The sequence below is a fragment of the Rhagoletis zephyria genome, unplaced genomic scaffold (assembly GCF_001687245.7).
Source record: "Rhagoletis zephyria isolate East Lansing unplaced genomic scaffold, Rhagoletis_zephyria_1.1 Rzeph_scaffold_00158, whole genome shotgun sequence".
Classification (NCBI taxonomy): domain Eukaryota; kingdom Metazoa; phylum Arthropoda; class Insecta; order Diptera; family Tephritidae; genus Rhagoletis; species Rhagoletis zephyria.
In genome coordinates this window covers 322,331-337,922 of record NW_016157242.1, presented here as the reverse complement: position 1 = coordinate 337,922, position 15,592 = coordinate 322,331, and the positions used below count along the sequence as shown (strand labels likewise).

The 15,592-nt window shown below is 41.5% G+C and overlaps 1 protein-coding gene across 3 annotated transcripts in view; it reads left to right on the top strand.

Moving 5' to 3' along the window:
- LOC108354668 (probable phospholipid-transporting ATPase VD) overlaps positions 1-15,592 on the top strand; it is a 361,569-nt gene that overhangs the window by 62,267 nt on the left and 283,710 nt on the right. For all 3 annotated transcript variants that reach the window (XM_017605863.1, XM_017605848.1, XM_017605855.1), the window contains exons 3-5: positions 9,512-9,692; positions 9,760-9,939; positions 10,005-10,129. In XM_017605863.1, coding sequence (XP_017461352.1) covers positions 9,512-9,692; positions 9,760-9,939; positions 10,005-10,129 — 486 coding nt within the window. The remainder of the gene's footprint in view (positions 1-9,511; positions 9,693-9,759; positions 9,940-10,004; positions 10,130-15,592) is intronic.

Genomic DNA, 15,592 nt, shown 5'->3' with positions numbered 1-15,592 from the left:
ACTCCTTACCTTGCTTCAGCAACACTGGACTGATGCCGTCCACCCCAGGGGATTTGTACCGATCAAAGGAGTCCAAAGCCCAGCAGACCGATGGGTGTGTGATTAGACTTCTAGCGAGCTTCCAGTCTGCAGGGGATGGCCTAGTTCGTTGGCATGGTACCTCCCTCGTGGTCGGAGTGGCATCCGGGAAGTGGGCCGAGAGCAGGGCAAGCGCCCTCTCTTTTTCGTTCCCTGAGTAGGTACCATTAGCTAGCCGGATTGCTAGTTTGGTGTCAGTATGATCCCTCGACAGGGCCTTATGTAGTCTAGCGGCTGCAGGAGTCGATGTGATATCCTTACAGAACTTCCTGAAGCTGCCCCGTTTGGCCTTCCTGATCTCTTTACTGTAATTAGTTAAACTGGCTGAATACTCCGGCCAAAGCGCTGTACGCTTTGCCCTATTAAAAAGTTTTCGTACCCGCTTTCTGAGCACCGATAGCTCCCGAAACCACCAGTTGGGCTGAGCCTTCCCTTTTGGTTTCGCCTCAGGGCAGCTGGAGTGAAAGGCATCCATTATGGCGCCATTCACTTCGTTAACGGTGTTCTCTAACCTCATATGATCGACGTGCCTCTTATTGGACTGTATTTCAGTCAAGTTTGACTTTAAATTTCCGCTGTGTCGCTCCCAGTCAGTTTTCCTGGGGTTTCTAATTGCTCGGTTTGTTCTCACCTCGTTTCCCAGCACAAATTGGATAATCCTGTGGTCCGATAGTGAGGGTTCCGACGAGACCCCCCATTGAGTGACCAGAGGACTAGCCAATCTGTTGCTAAGCGTGATGTCCAGTACCTCTTTCCTAGCACTCGTGACAAATGTCAGTGTTTGGCCAACATTGTGGATGCTAAGTTCCTCGCTTAAAATGTACTCTAAGAGACACTCACCTCTGCGATTTGTGTCCATGCTGTCCCGTTCAACATTGTGAACGTTCGCATCGCACCCCACTGTAAGGTGGATCCGTCTCCTCCTGCAGTACTCCACTAACCTCTGTACCTCTTGTGGTGCGGCATAGCTCCTGTCTCTCGGAAAGTAGGCTGCAGCGAACACCACCTTTAAGTTCCTATCGCAAATGGTCAGCGACGTCTGCACTGCGACTAGGTCCTGTGTTAAAAATTCTGTAATGCAGAAATAATCAATATTTTCCTTAAGAACTACACACGCTCTGGGCCTCTCACAGGAGAGGTCCCAAATTACCTTGTTTCTTTTATGGTTGAGGCCCCTCACCTGGCCTCTGTAGGTCCACGGCTCTTGGATCAGTAGAATGCCCGGGGCATCCGTGGCGAACCTGCAGGTGATGATCGCCGAAGCAGCCACCGCGTGATGCAGGTTGACCTGGGCTACTGCCAAGTGTCGGGAATTCATAGATGGAGCTCGTTTAGGTGGGAGAGCTGTAGTTCGCTCTCGTTCCGCTTGTCAAGCTCTAGTCGCCTCAAGTCTATACCTGATAGCAGCTCCTGCGTTGACGGCACGTGTTCCGCTGAGGTAGTGGTAGCGGTAGGCCCGAGCGTGTTTGTAGGAGCTGGTGTTTCTGCGAGGAGTGGCTGCTCCGCCTGTAAGCCCGAGGTCGACTCGGCCGTCTGAGCAGCAGAGGAACTGGCGACCGCGCCGATTTGAGTCTCCTGCGACTCCGACTCCTTGCTGCCTGTCGCCGTTTGTCGCCACGGCCTCACCGTGACGAAGCTGAACCTATAGTTCAGGTTGAAGCCAGCCCTCTTTATGCTGACGTAAGACTCCTCATCAATGCCTAGGAATAGCCTGAGCCCGTTATCTTCAGTGGTGCTGGACACTACTTTCCACGCAGAAGTGTGGATACCCTCGTTCTGCGCTTTTAATAGCCCCAGCGCAAACTCGGCAGATTTGTCGGCGCTCCTTGGGAGGAACACCGTGATGTTATGCACTGGAGGGATATCGTCCCCTCTCTTCGTGCAAATCCCGGGTCCCTTCCAGCCCTCAAGTGCTGGTGCCTTCTCCGCCAGCCAGGTTGCTGTTTTCTCGTCCCTGCAATCTATGAGAAGCATACCGGACCTGAAGTACACCCCACAGAATTCCAGCGGGTGCGACCAACCTTTGAAGACCTCGTCCATGATGGCATCTTCGAGCCTGGTTAGGTCCTCTGGGCTCAAGGCAGCAGCAGGGTACTCGACACGGTAGCACCGCTACCCGGATGCCTTTGAGGGTCTCCGAGTAGCTGGCCTGGTGAGTGGCGCCCCCCTGCACCTGTCCTCGCCCGGCCGGCCCAGCCAGGCTCTTAGGCCCTGAATTCGGAGGAGGTGGCTGATCCCGCTGCCGTTTGGTGCTTGGTGTCTCAGGCGGAGTAATTTGATTGCTCCCTCTTTTGACTGCGTCCCCTTTGTTATGGCCTGGGGGTTCCCCGCTTCTCCGTTATTCGGCGGGCGCAGGTTTCTGCTGCTGTTGTTGCTATGGCCCGCTTCTCTGCTTTGCAGCAGGTACGGGTAAGTGTGCCTGATTGTTGGGCCCGCTCTTCCACCTATCGGCAGGTGCGGGTTTGCTGCCTTTACTGCTACGCTCTTTCTCGACCTCCATTCTGACGTAGGCCATGGCTCTGGCCTCAACTGGGGGCTTGCCCTGCTCCAGGTACCGGATGTACCACTTGACCCCGGAGCCGCTCAAACCTTCGCTGTGTCGGTCGTCTAGAGCCCCTGGCTGACCTGGCAGAGGCATCGGCGGAGGTTTGGCCCTGCGGTTTTTCTTCCTCCTCTGCTTCTGCCATCCAGGCTCGTCAGATGCGGCGGAGGCGTTTCTGCTAAGGGACCTGTGTCTACCTTTCCCCTTCCAGTGAACGCTGTCAGAGCGGCTCCCGGCTTTTTGAGCGGTGACGACTCTTTGAACGCTCCCGGCTCTTTAGCCGGTGACGACTATTCGAGCGGCGCCGACTGCCTGAGCGATGCCGGCTATTGGAGCGGTGACTACCCTCGGTACGGTGGCTGCTTTCTGATCTCGCTGTTTCTGTGTGCCTGAAAAGAGAACTGCCGGACCGGTGTTGCGGCCGATCTAGTTCGGCAGATAAATCATACAGATCTAACACATCTTGATTTGCGCAAGTACCTTTTTTGCCCCGTGTCTTGCTACAGGACGCCTCTGCACTGGTGCCGGGATGTTCGTCATCTCTCGCATGCTCAATGAACAGCGATGCTTCCTCTGCTGTTAGTTTGTCCAAGAAGCTGCTCTTGCGCTTGACGCTCTTAGAGCCTTCTAGCGTGCTGCTGCTTAGCGTTACTGGTGTAGTAGTTCTTGCTATTGTTACAGCTGATGCTGTTGTACCCACCGCCGCTGGTGGCGCGGGTGTTGTAGTAGATGTTGTTGTTGCTATTGTTGTAGCTGTAGTTGCTGTTGTTGTTTTGCTATTTTGGGGGTTTTGTTGTTTTTGTTTGTTGTGATCATCTGTTTCGTACGACCGCCTGCTCGACGAGGCGAGCTCAGCAGTCTAAGGTTTTGTAGGGGATCTTCAAAGTCCGCCGCGCCAGCGGCCCTTGTCGCGGTAAGGCCACCGTTACTCCCCGATGCGGCCTGGTGTCGGAAAGGCGCCGTTATAATACAGCCGGTTTATACCCTCCTGGCTGCAAACCGTCCAATAGGCACGGTGTCGCTTAACACCCTGGATTAGGAGATGGCAGTTCTTGGTCACTGTTCTCCAGCGGCCTAAATCTGGAGGGAAGGTAGCGCGGAGGCTACCACATCCGCGTTATCTCAGACCAGAAGAGGGCCGGTTGGTGATTCAGCTAAGCCCCCGCATCAACGACAAGGTGCCTGCCCTCGCGAGGGTTCCGAGTTGAATACTTTCGGAGCTGGAGCGGCGGTGTCCATTCGAACGACATGGCCAAGCCAGCGGAGCCGCTGTATTTTAAATCGCTGCACTATGTCCATGCCGTTGTAGAGCTCATACCGCTCATCGTTCAACGGATGTTGTCATTGTGCATGCTTCTGCGCCATATACCAGCACGGGCATGATGAGTGACTTATAGAGCGTGGTTTTCGTACGTCGAGAGAGGACTTTACTCCTGAATTGCCTACTCAGTCCAAAGTAGCACTTGTTGGCAAGAGTGATTCTNATCGGTGTTAATGCTGGTTCCCAAGTAAACGAAATTCTCTACTTTCTCGAAATTATAACTGTCAACTGTGACGTGGGTGGCAAGGCGCGAATGTGCTGACTGTTTGTTTGATGAAAGGAGATACTTCGTCTTGTCCTCGTTTACCACCATACCCATTTGCTTTGCTTCCTTATCCAACTTGGGAAATGCAGAACAGACTTGGGGTTTTTGGTACCGATGATTTCGATGTCATCGGCATAAGCCAGCAATTGCACGCTCTTGTAGTAAATTGTTCCTGAGCGGTTCAGTTCTGCAGCTCTTAATCTTCTCCAACATCAGATTAATGAAGTCACATGAAAGGGAGTCGCTCTGTCTGAAACCCCGTTTTGTGGCGAACGGCTCGGAGAGGTCTTTCCCAATTCTGACGGAGCTGGTGGTATTGCTCATTTTACACAACCGTATGAGTTTTGAGGGGATGCCAAATTCAGACATAGCGGCGTATAGGCAACTCCTTTTAGTGCTGTCGAAAGCTGCTTTAAAGTCGACAAATAGGTGGTGAGTGTCTATGCTTTTCTCGCGGATCTTTTCCAAGATTTGGCGTTTTGTGAATACCTGGTCTATGGTGGAGTTGCCAGACCTAAAGCCTCACTGATAAGGCCAAATCAGTTCATTGACGGTGGGCTTCAGTCTTTTAAACAATACGCTCGATAGACCTTGTAACCTATGCTTAGAAGGCTGATCCCGCGGTAGTTGGCGCGAATTCCTGTCGTCATGCGGTGATCTGACCATATTCTGCATAAGAGCTGATGCATGCACCTTATCAACTCCTCGCCACCGTACTTGAATAGCTCAGCTGGCCGGCTGCCAGCTCCAGCAGCTTTGTTTTTCAGCGCATTATTCCTATTCGTACCTCGTCATATTCAGGCGGTGGAACGTCGACTCCGTCATCATCGACTGCGGGCTGGGGTTCTTCTTCCCCACAACTTTCCGTGCTGCTACCATTCAGTAGGGTGGAAAGTGTTCCCTCCATAATTTAAGTACGTTCTGAACAGCGGTAACTAGGTCGCCATTGTTGTTCTTACAAGAGTACGCCCTGGTCTTGAAACCTTCCACAAGTCGCCTAACCCTCTGATAAAATTTTCGGGCGTTCTTCCTGTCGGGCAGCATTTCCAGCTCTTCGCATTCACGTATTTCGGCTACTCCCTTCTTATTGCGGCAAATACGTCTTGCTTTCCTCTTCAGATCCCTATAGCGTTCCCCATAGCGCGCGTTGCGCCCGATCGCAGCGTGGCCCTGCAGGCGGCATCTTTTTTCTCTGCAGCTTCCTGACCCTCATCGTGCCAGTTGTTTTTTCGGGCTCGCTGATATCCGATAACTTCGGCGGCGGTACTTAATGAGCGGTGGATGTGGTTCCACTGCTCGCATATGTTGGTTTGTTGAAGAGTGCTCTCTGAGAGCAGTTGTGAGAGTCGAGTAGCGAATGCATTGGCTGTCTGTTGTGATTGCAGCTTTTCGACCTTAAGCTTTCCTTGCTTATTTTGGCGCACATTTTTTGCTGCACAGAGTGCTGGTGCGTATCTTGGCTGCAACAAGATAGTGGTAGTGGTCCGAGTCGATGTTTGGGCCTCGGAGTACGTACGTATAAAACACTGGAAGCATGCCTTCACTCTATCACAACATGATCGATTTGGTTTCTCATTTTTCGATCCGGAGACAGCCACATAGCTTGATGAATATTTTTATGCTTGAACGTAGTACTGACGTTGCGTAGTGGAGACTGAATTTTCCGATAGTGGTTCCAAAAATCCCTTCCTTGCCCACCCTGGCATTGAAATCGCCAAGCACGATTTTGATATCTTGGCGGGGGCAGCGCTTGGAGCGCACGCATAGGAGAAATCCTTGGATGCCACATCCTTCCCTTCCCATCCTTTGATGCGGATTATGGCTAGGCGCTCGTCCACCGGGGTGAACGACAGTACTCGGCGTCGGATTCCTCTCCCAACACAAATCCAACACCGAATTTACGCTCCGTTACATGGCAGCTGTAGTAGACGTCGCAAGGTCCCAGATATTACTTGCCTTTCCCCGTCCAACGAGTTTCTTGGATGGCGGTGATGTCAGCTTTTGGTCTGACGAGGACATCAACCAGTCGGGCAGAGGCCCCACTAAAGGTCCGGACATTCCAGGTGCATGCCTTCTGTCCATTTAAGTTTGCCGTGATCGTCATCATAGAGGGGGTCTCATCCGAGGCTTTACTTCGCTTTTTCACTGGAAGGGGTTTTTACGTGGCGGATCCCAAACCTAGCGCACAACCCATTGCTGAACAGGGGTGGTTTCACAACCAAATACATGTTTATATGCTGGCGAACAGACGCTGCAGACTTCAGTGAGCCCTTAAACCGAATAATTCGGAGTGGCCCCACCGAAGCTCCCTCTCTTTCTGCCGTGACCCAAGGTTCCACTCGGATAACCGCATCTCGCTCAGAGTGCGCGAACGAGGACTCAAGAGTCGGGATTGAGTATAGCCGTGCAACTGTAACTGCATTCCCAGCGCAACGACTATACCCCATTGCTCTTCATTGTATATCTTATTTCAAATTAATAGTTTCGCAATAAAATATAAATAAATGGATAGTGTTGAGCTGTGCTTTAGTGGCGAGAGTGAAGATGAAAGTGCCAATTTAACGGAATTGGCAAAATTGAGAAGGAGGTTGAGAGATTCCGCTAATCCTCTGAAGCAGGAGGACCAAATGTATGCTTTCTTTTTTTTTCTTCTTTTTCTAAGTTCAGCCTTTCTTTTTTAAGTCTGTAAGACTTCCTTGTAAAACTCTCAATATATTTTAGACTATCTTTAATTTCTTTCGAGTTTGCCTTCATAGTTTCAAAGTGTTTTGTTGATTTCCGCCGATTGACACAAACATGGTATCGTAAAAAGTTCACCACAACTTCCTCCAGTGGCGTAAGTGTATGGATATTATTTAGGCCCCCACCAGTTGCTCGAAATTCTCCTCTATTTTCAGATATAATAACGCTTTTATCAACTTGTAATGTTGTGTGTCCAGACCACCATTTATACTGTAAATATAGCAAAGGTATTTATGGCAAAGTCTAGATATCAACCTAGTCTAGATATCAACCTCGTTGTAGACATCATATCAAAGACATACAATTAGAATACTCTAGATGTCGCGCCGCCAGAAGAAGTTAAATATTGCGGCTAAAAATATGCACTACATACGCTACAGCGGAAATGGACGACACGCCACGAAATTAGTTCCTGCTACATGTATGTATGTTCATATGTATGTATATACTCAGCGTGAGCACAAAACAATTTCCTTGCATAGTCTTCTGTTCTCTTTTCACTGCAAGTTGAATTATTTTAATATCTATTGCAAAATTTTATACAGACAAGACTAAAAATTATAAAATAAAAAAAATAAAAACTTAGTATATCACCATTTATAAATGGACTAAAAATTAGAAAGTAATATTTCTCACTCCCATAGATTTGTTTTGATAACTTTTGATTTTCATTATAAACAATTTATGAGATTGAAAATGAAAAGCGCGGGGCGTATGTAATAGACCTGAATTGATATGAAGGGTAATATATGTATGTACTATGTGGATATATGAATAACGACCGCTTAAAATCGATCTCAAATTTGTACTTTCTCTGTAGAAATTTTAGGTCTATGTTATGTAGTTTGACTGTTGTCAATTAAATCTAATTCTTTGTATTGCATGCGCTCCTCGTTTTTCGTTTTCAATCTCATAAATTGTTTATAATGACTTTTGCTAAAATTTCAAAATCAAAAGTTATCAAAACAAATTCTATGGGACTGAGAAATATTAGTTTTTAATTTTTAGTCCATTTATAAAAGCGTGGTATATTAAAAAGTTTTTTTATATTATTTATATTCTCTTTCGTTTTACTTCCTAAATCAGTCCAAACCTACATAAAAATATGCCACATTGTTTTATTTACCACAGCTCGTATCAGAATTTATTTTACCTTTAACCACGAACGCATTGGTGGTCCGACGCTGTTGAGTTTCACTGAAATGGCTTTCCATCTTGGTTTTGCCCGAGACTTTCCGCAAATTCCTATTGCCTATTGCCATATCCTGATTCTCCTGCATCAGCTCAACCAACCGCGCAAGTTGCCTTTTATTGCCAACAATTTTTGATCTTTAATTTATACACATACATACATGTATGCTAAAATTTTTTACAACTTCCAGTTCAATTAACTTACTTTTTATCCATTATAGTACCACTTTCTTGTATAAATTGTGTAAACGAAAACTCAAGCGACTCAGAAATAGTAATAGAAAGGTGAGCGATTAAAAACTATTCACAGTCGCTAATTGAGCGACTAATCGACACTCATAATAGCATCGAAAACCGATAATCGCTTAATAGTCGTTTATCTACTGTCAGTCGACCCTCGCAATAGGGGTGAAAGTTTGAATGAAGTAACCAATGAACATATTTTGATCTGTTTGAAGGAAGTCGATAGCTTCTGCGATAGGTTGCATTACTTTTTCATGTTCTTCCAATTACTCAATTTCGTCCTCATTGAAAGTATGCATGCATTTCTTCTACCCTTTATAATTAGTAGCACCAATGACATGTATTGATTGATTGACTTGTTTGCCTTTTTGAAATTTTTATTATTTTAAAGTTAGGTACAAATAACGTCACTCTGGATTAACGTTTTCCACTTGCACATGTATGTAAATTGCCTATATTCGCTCCGCTAGTTTCACCTATCACTGAGTAGACAGTGGTAGTGCAATTCAGTGGTAGTGCAAAAATGCCCAACCCTGTATAATATATACGCCAATAATTAGAATAAAAAAAAAATGCTTCAGTTTTTTATTAATTATTTCCACTTCATTACTATTTGCGTGGTACCTTCATATTTTCAAAGTGATTGTTGAAATAAAATTAATATAACACGTAAATTAAAATAAACTAGTAACACCATCGATAGCAGCCAAAAATAAGTCCAAAGAATATTTTTATTAATAAGATATTAATTGTGTCCACTCAGAACACCGATCAACCCCACTGTGCGCCATCTGAAAAGGAACACACAAGTTATTCGGGGAAAAAGTCCTGAAATCAGCCTTGATGCACTGGCTATACAAGAATTTTAAGGGTAGCCAGTAAACATTTCAACACTTCTCAGAACCAATGCATAAAGCAACAGTAAATAAAAAAACGTATCCGTACAAATGTAGGACATATTGGACAAAACTAAATTTGCCTTAAATTTTATTTTATTACTAACCAATGCGTTTTCAATATATAAAAATAAAATAATATAAAATTCTGATTTTAAACTTTGAATTCTTTCAGTAACCCTGTATATTTTTCGGAATCTTTTTAAAAATCCAAATGTATAATTTCATTTTAGTGAAACAGAGCGCTACAAAAAGATTAAATGGCAAGATGTCCGCGTTGGTGACCTGGTGCATTTATCTAATAATGAGACCGTGCCGGCAGATATTCTGCTTCTGCGAACGAGTGACTCACACGGTGCCTGTTATATTGACACTTGTGATTTAGATGGTGAAACAAATCTAAAACGGAGAGAAGTGAATATATTTTCGAAGCAAAATAATTTCTTTGAGTGAATACATATATTAATTTGTTCACATTTAGGTTGTGCGAGGTTTTACAGATAAACAGAATATATTCACACCAAGTAAATTCGTGAGTCGTGTCGAGGCTGATGCACCCACTACAAAACTTTATAGATTCCATGGGGCCTTAATACATCCAACTGGGAATCGCATACCCATTGCCACAGAAAATTTGCTGCTGAGGGAAAGTCGCCTGAAAGTGTGTTTGGAAACAATATGTAAATTAACAAGACTGAACTATAATGAAAGTTAAATTTTTTTCAGAATACTGATTTTATTGAGGGCATCGTGGTGTATGCAGGCCACGAAACAAAATCAATGCTGAACAACAGTGGCCCTCGGTATAAACGCTCTCATGTCGAACAACAGATGAATATTGATGTGATATGGTAATTTATGCACAAGTCCTCTAAATATACACCTGATCCTTCTATTATACGGTTAGTCGGATAATTAGACAAAGGCAGGTTTTACATGCAAATCTGCAAACTCGTTGCACTAAAAACAATTTGTTTTGCCTTCGATGATGAGGTAAAAATGTAAATCTCAAATGTATTCACAGGATGTCGTAAGCACCGTAAAGTCTTGAAGTCGTTAAATTTTTCAAAGTAAAATAACGGTTGAAATGGTTTTAAGGATTCGTAGGGTATAATAACAGCTAAACATATATGAATTTTCTATCAGTTTAAAAACATTTTGGCGTAGTTAAAAAACCCTCTAAAACCATTTTAACTGTTATTTTACAAAAATTGTACGGTTTTAAGCAGGGACGTAAAATAACCATCATTTTTTAAATTATAACCAAAAAAAAAAAAAAGTAACCGTCGTAAAACAATTTTAACTATACTCACGTATTTGTGTTCGTACGTTCTACTGGATTTTACAATGATTTTTATTTTTCGAGTTTAATTAATAAAGACAAAAAATAATAATTAATATTTCAGTTTTATTTTTTCGATCAAATGAAATTATTAATGCTTGATTATTATTTTTTCGATCAGACATAATAATTATTTTACGATTTTTATTTTTTCTCATAGATAATAATTATTATTGAGTTTTATTTTTAATGATCATTCAAAATATTCAAAAGCTATACGAGCGTGATTTCCGACGTATCCTGTTCAGAGCCAGTGACATCCTAATAAAAGGAATAATTCCCAAACTTTTCAAGTCGACATTGCGGTAGGTTCCCTACCGAAAAAATTATTAATTGATTAAAATAGCCAATTTCTAGTTAGCTTTTTTGCGGGATTTCGATAAATAACTAACTTTTAATTTGTTATGACAAAACTAACTTTAAGTTGGTTGTAAAGTCGTGCAGGAGTCATGTAGATGTTATCGGGAGTTTGTTTTCTTAACAAGTTTCAATTTAAATATCCTCATTCAAAAATTACTTTCAATACACTTTTTCTGTAGTTCGCAGATTCTTTTTCGTATTCAGGACAAATAAAATAAAAGTCGAAATTATATATTATCATTTTGATGTTATGTGTGATCGAATTCAAATATGAGACCACCCATGATAAAAAAATAGAAGGTAGGTTCACTTCAATATTTTTTGACGGATACTGGCATTTTTGAAGTTTCATAAATTCTACGTTTTAGAAGCAGCGTTGCCACATTGATATTAAAAAAAATTTAAAAATAATTGATGATATTTTGGGATGGGTGTTCCTATTATTTTTAATGGGTCTTAGTCTTTTCAGACGATCCTATATAGTATATAGTATTTGGAGTTTTAAAATGTGTACTAATTTTGATTAGAAGGTCGTGAGCTGGACCGATTTGAAAATACCTCCAAAAATGTTATTTTATGTAGTTATTTTAAAGAATTAAAAAAAAAAATCCCTTGGACGTTAAAACAGTTTAAGCTTAAAAAATCTGCATAAAATTATTTAAAAAAAATTTCAACGGGATGATAATAATGAGAATTTTCAACCTTTCAACTTTTTTCAAATACTGGTTTAAGAAAAACTTAAATAAAAGGACCAAACTATACCGATTTAGCCTTATGTGGAAAGGTATTTTCTCACCCTTTTTATTTCTTTACAAAAAACACATTCGTGTCCCAATTTTTATTTTTTTTTTGAATATCAACACATCTTAATTAAAGTTGGAATGACACTCGTCATACTTTGAATTATATTATGCAACGATTTAAAAAGAGTGATGAAATACCTTTCCAATGATACCTTACGAGTCTAAATCGGTGAAGTTTTGACTTAGTTATTTAAGTTTTTCTAAAACCAATCTCTGAAAAAAATTCATAAACAGCATCAATAATCTTATTAGGATTCTATTGAATTTTTTTTTAAGTTTAATGCAAGTTTTTTAAGTTAAAACTATTTTGTCATCCGAGGTGATTTTTTTTCAAAAAATTACTTAAAAAAACTATATTTATTCATAAAAAACACAAGGAGGTATATTCAAATCGGTCCAGCTCACGTAAATCTTAATATTTTTCCGACATATTTTGGTGCAAGTTTTAAAATATAATAGATTTTATATTTCCAATGGAAAAACAGTAGTGGGGTGATGCAATCTAATGTACATACGTATACAAGTATACTTACATACATACGATTAAGTTTCTCCAAAACCTCTGAAATTGAGGAAATACATATATTGCTTTGAACAAACAAATTGCACTTCGGCAAGATTTTATTCTTTCACGTCACAAGCTTCTAACCACTTATTTCTTATAAACGAGAAAATTTGAAAAATTTCACACCGGAATCCCTGCACAAATTTATAAGATTCCTACAGCTTTCAATTCATTTTTTATATTATTAAAATGACTGATTTTTTCGTTTTAAAATCTTTTGTTTGAAATTTTTTCAAATGCAGTTGAAAAATTATTTTTTTTATAGCTGGTAGTTTGATTTTGATAGAGATGCCATAATGCCAAGAAAAGTCAAATGGCTAGCATGGCGACCAAAATCATTAAGTGAAACTACCTTCTTTTTTGTATCATGAGACCACCTTTAAAAGAACATGTTAACAAATAAGCAAATATGTAACGTTAAATAAAAAAGTAAATTAATAAAAAAAATTAAGAATCTATTTTTTTTTTATTGATAGTTTATGTTCAAAAGTTGTTATCTACAAGTTAGCATCTAATGCAGAAGAAACCAGTTCTCACTATTTTGCGAACATCGCCCTTCAACAGTTAGTTACGGCCAAAGGAAATAGTTAATAAATAGTTAGCTACAAACTAGTCCCATTTCCTGCAAGGTTGCGTCTGTATAGCCTTTCCAATTTTATAAATAATCATTATTTTCAAATGAAAAAATAAAACTAAAAAATAATGATTATCTCTGAGCGAAAAAATAAGTCATAAAATAATCATTATTTGTGATCGGAAAAATAAAAATCAAGTAACAATTATTTCCGTTGAGCGAAAGAATAAAACCCAATAATAATTATTAATTTTAAGCGAAAAAATAAAAATCGTAAAATAATGATTAAATGCTGATTTAAATTATTTTACTCATAATGATTACCGTCCCTGATTTTAAGACATTACAACGCTTACGACATCTTGTGAATACCCTACTTGCGAGACAAAATCCTAATCGTTTTTCCTAGTGATACATTTATTTACCAATTTTGATTTTATAAAAAAAAAAAAATAGAATAAAAAGGTAAACCGCTTCTTATGCTGGATTATGGATTAAATGTCAAAAATTGTAATGACAAAGCTTAGCACTAAAAGATATTCGTATCATTACTTAAAAAAAATTGTCATTAAGTTAATTTCCACATGGCATTTTTTAAATGACACCATTTTTTTGTCATTTTATAATGCCTAGTGGAAATTCGGCTTCTTCGGCACTTTAACTCAAAAATAGGCTAAACACTAGACCGTTCGTTATTTAATTTTTTTTTAAATATACAGTTTGCCGGGCGGAAAAATATGTCTTTTGGTCTAAAAATAAGATGTGCAAAATTTTATTCGAATACGATAGCTCTAAGTACTTGCGCGTTGCATTTGAAAATTTAGAAAACCATTCAGGGAAAAAAGTTTTTAACAAAATAGTTTAAAGTCATGAATTTTAGTCATTTGCTATGTAAAATAACTCACAAAATCTGAATATTAGGTAAAAAATAACAAGTAGAATAGGTTTTAAGAGTTTGCGAAATTATCGTTTTTTTCAAATTGAGAAAACAGCATTTACCATTTTTTCCAAAAATATCCGATTCTGATTATTAGTCTGTTCCAATTGCAGTCCGGTTTACAGGATTTAGTTTTAGTCAGAACTTACAGGAAGTCGTTCCTATTGGCATAAAACCTGTAAGTGGGAACACTTTTGAGAGAGTAATTGAGCAACTGTTCCTAGTCAGAAGTTACAGGATTTAGTCCGGAGTTTTTTTTTCCTGTAAGTTCATGAAAAGTGTCAAACGATCAGCTGATTTGCATGTGCAATCAAAAACAAAGAACCCTATATTTGTAAAAATATGGAAGTACAAAACGAAATATTTGAATATGTATAGATTTTAATAATTAGTTAGTGATATTTCAGCCAAATCAGTGTTGTACAAATGACATGTAGGCAAACCGACTAACGTTTTTACAGGAAATAGTGCTTTTTGCGTTCCCGTGCACTTCTGCATCTGTTCTCTTTTTACTCTAACTTGAGAGAGTAAAATTGTAGTTTGACAGTTCTACAGGTTTTAGTCCGAAGTTCAAAGGAACAGACTATATGTATCACTTCTTCTTCTTCTTTTTTGGCGCTGTAACCGCCTAAGCGATTTTGGCCGAGTTCAGCAAAGCACGCCAGTCGTGTCTCCTCTGTGCCAACTGACGCCAATTGGAAACGCCAAGTGAAGCCAAGTCCTTCTCCACCTACATCTTTCCATCGCAGTGGGGGCCTCCCTCTTCCTCTGCTACCACCAGCGGGTTCCAAGTTGAATACTTTCAGAGCTGGAGCGTCGGTTTCCATTCGAACGACATGACCAAGCCAGCGGAGCCGCTGTATTTTAATTCGCTGCACTATGTCCATATCGTTGTATAGCTCATAAAGCTCATCGTTTCATCGTCTGCGGTACTCGCCGTCGCCAACGCGTAAAGGCCCGTAAATCTTCCGCAAAATCTTTCTCTCCAACACTCCAAGCCGCCTCATCGGATGTTGTCATTGTCCATGCTTCTGCGCCATATACCAGCACGGGCATGATGAGTGACTTATAGAGCGTGGTTTTCGTACGTCGAGAGAGGACTTTACTCCTGAATTGCCTACTCAGTCCAAAGTAGCACTTGTTGGCAAGAGTGATTCTACCAGGTTTCGGGCCCCGGCGAAGTCGATCAGCCTCAATCCGTTATCGGACGTTTCGTTGTGAATTCTGAATTTTCCGACGGTGGTTTCAAAGATCCCTTCCTTGCCCACCCTGGCATTGAAGTCGCCAAGCAAGATTTTGATATCATGACGGGGGCAGCGCTCGTACGTGCGCTCCAAGCGCTCATAGAAGAGATCCTTGGATACCTCATCCTTCTCTTCCATCGGGGCATGGGCGCAGATAAGCGAGATATTGAAGAATCTCGCTTTGATGCGGATTGTGGCTAGACGCTCGTCCACCGGGGTCAACGACAGTACTCTGCGACGGAGTCTCTCTCCCACCACAAATCCAACACTGAATTTGCGCTCCTTTACATGACAGCTGTAGTAGACGTCGCAAGGCCCCAGACATTGCTTGCCTTGCCCCGTCCAACGCATTTCTTGGATGGCGGTGATGTCAGCTTTTGTCCTTACGAGGACATCAACCAGCCGGGCAGAGGCACCTTCCCCATTAATCATAAGGGAGGGTCTCATCCGAGGCATTGCCTTGCTTTTTCACTGGAAGTGGTTTTTACG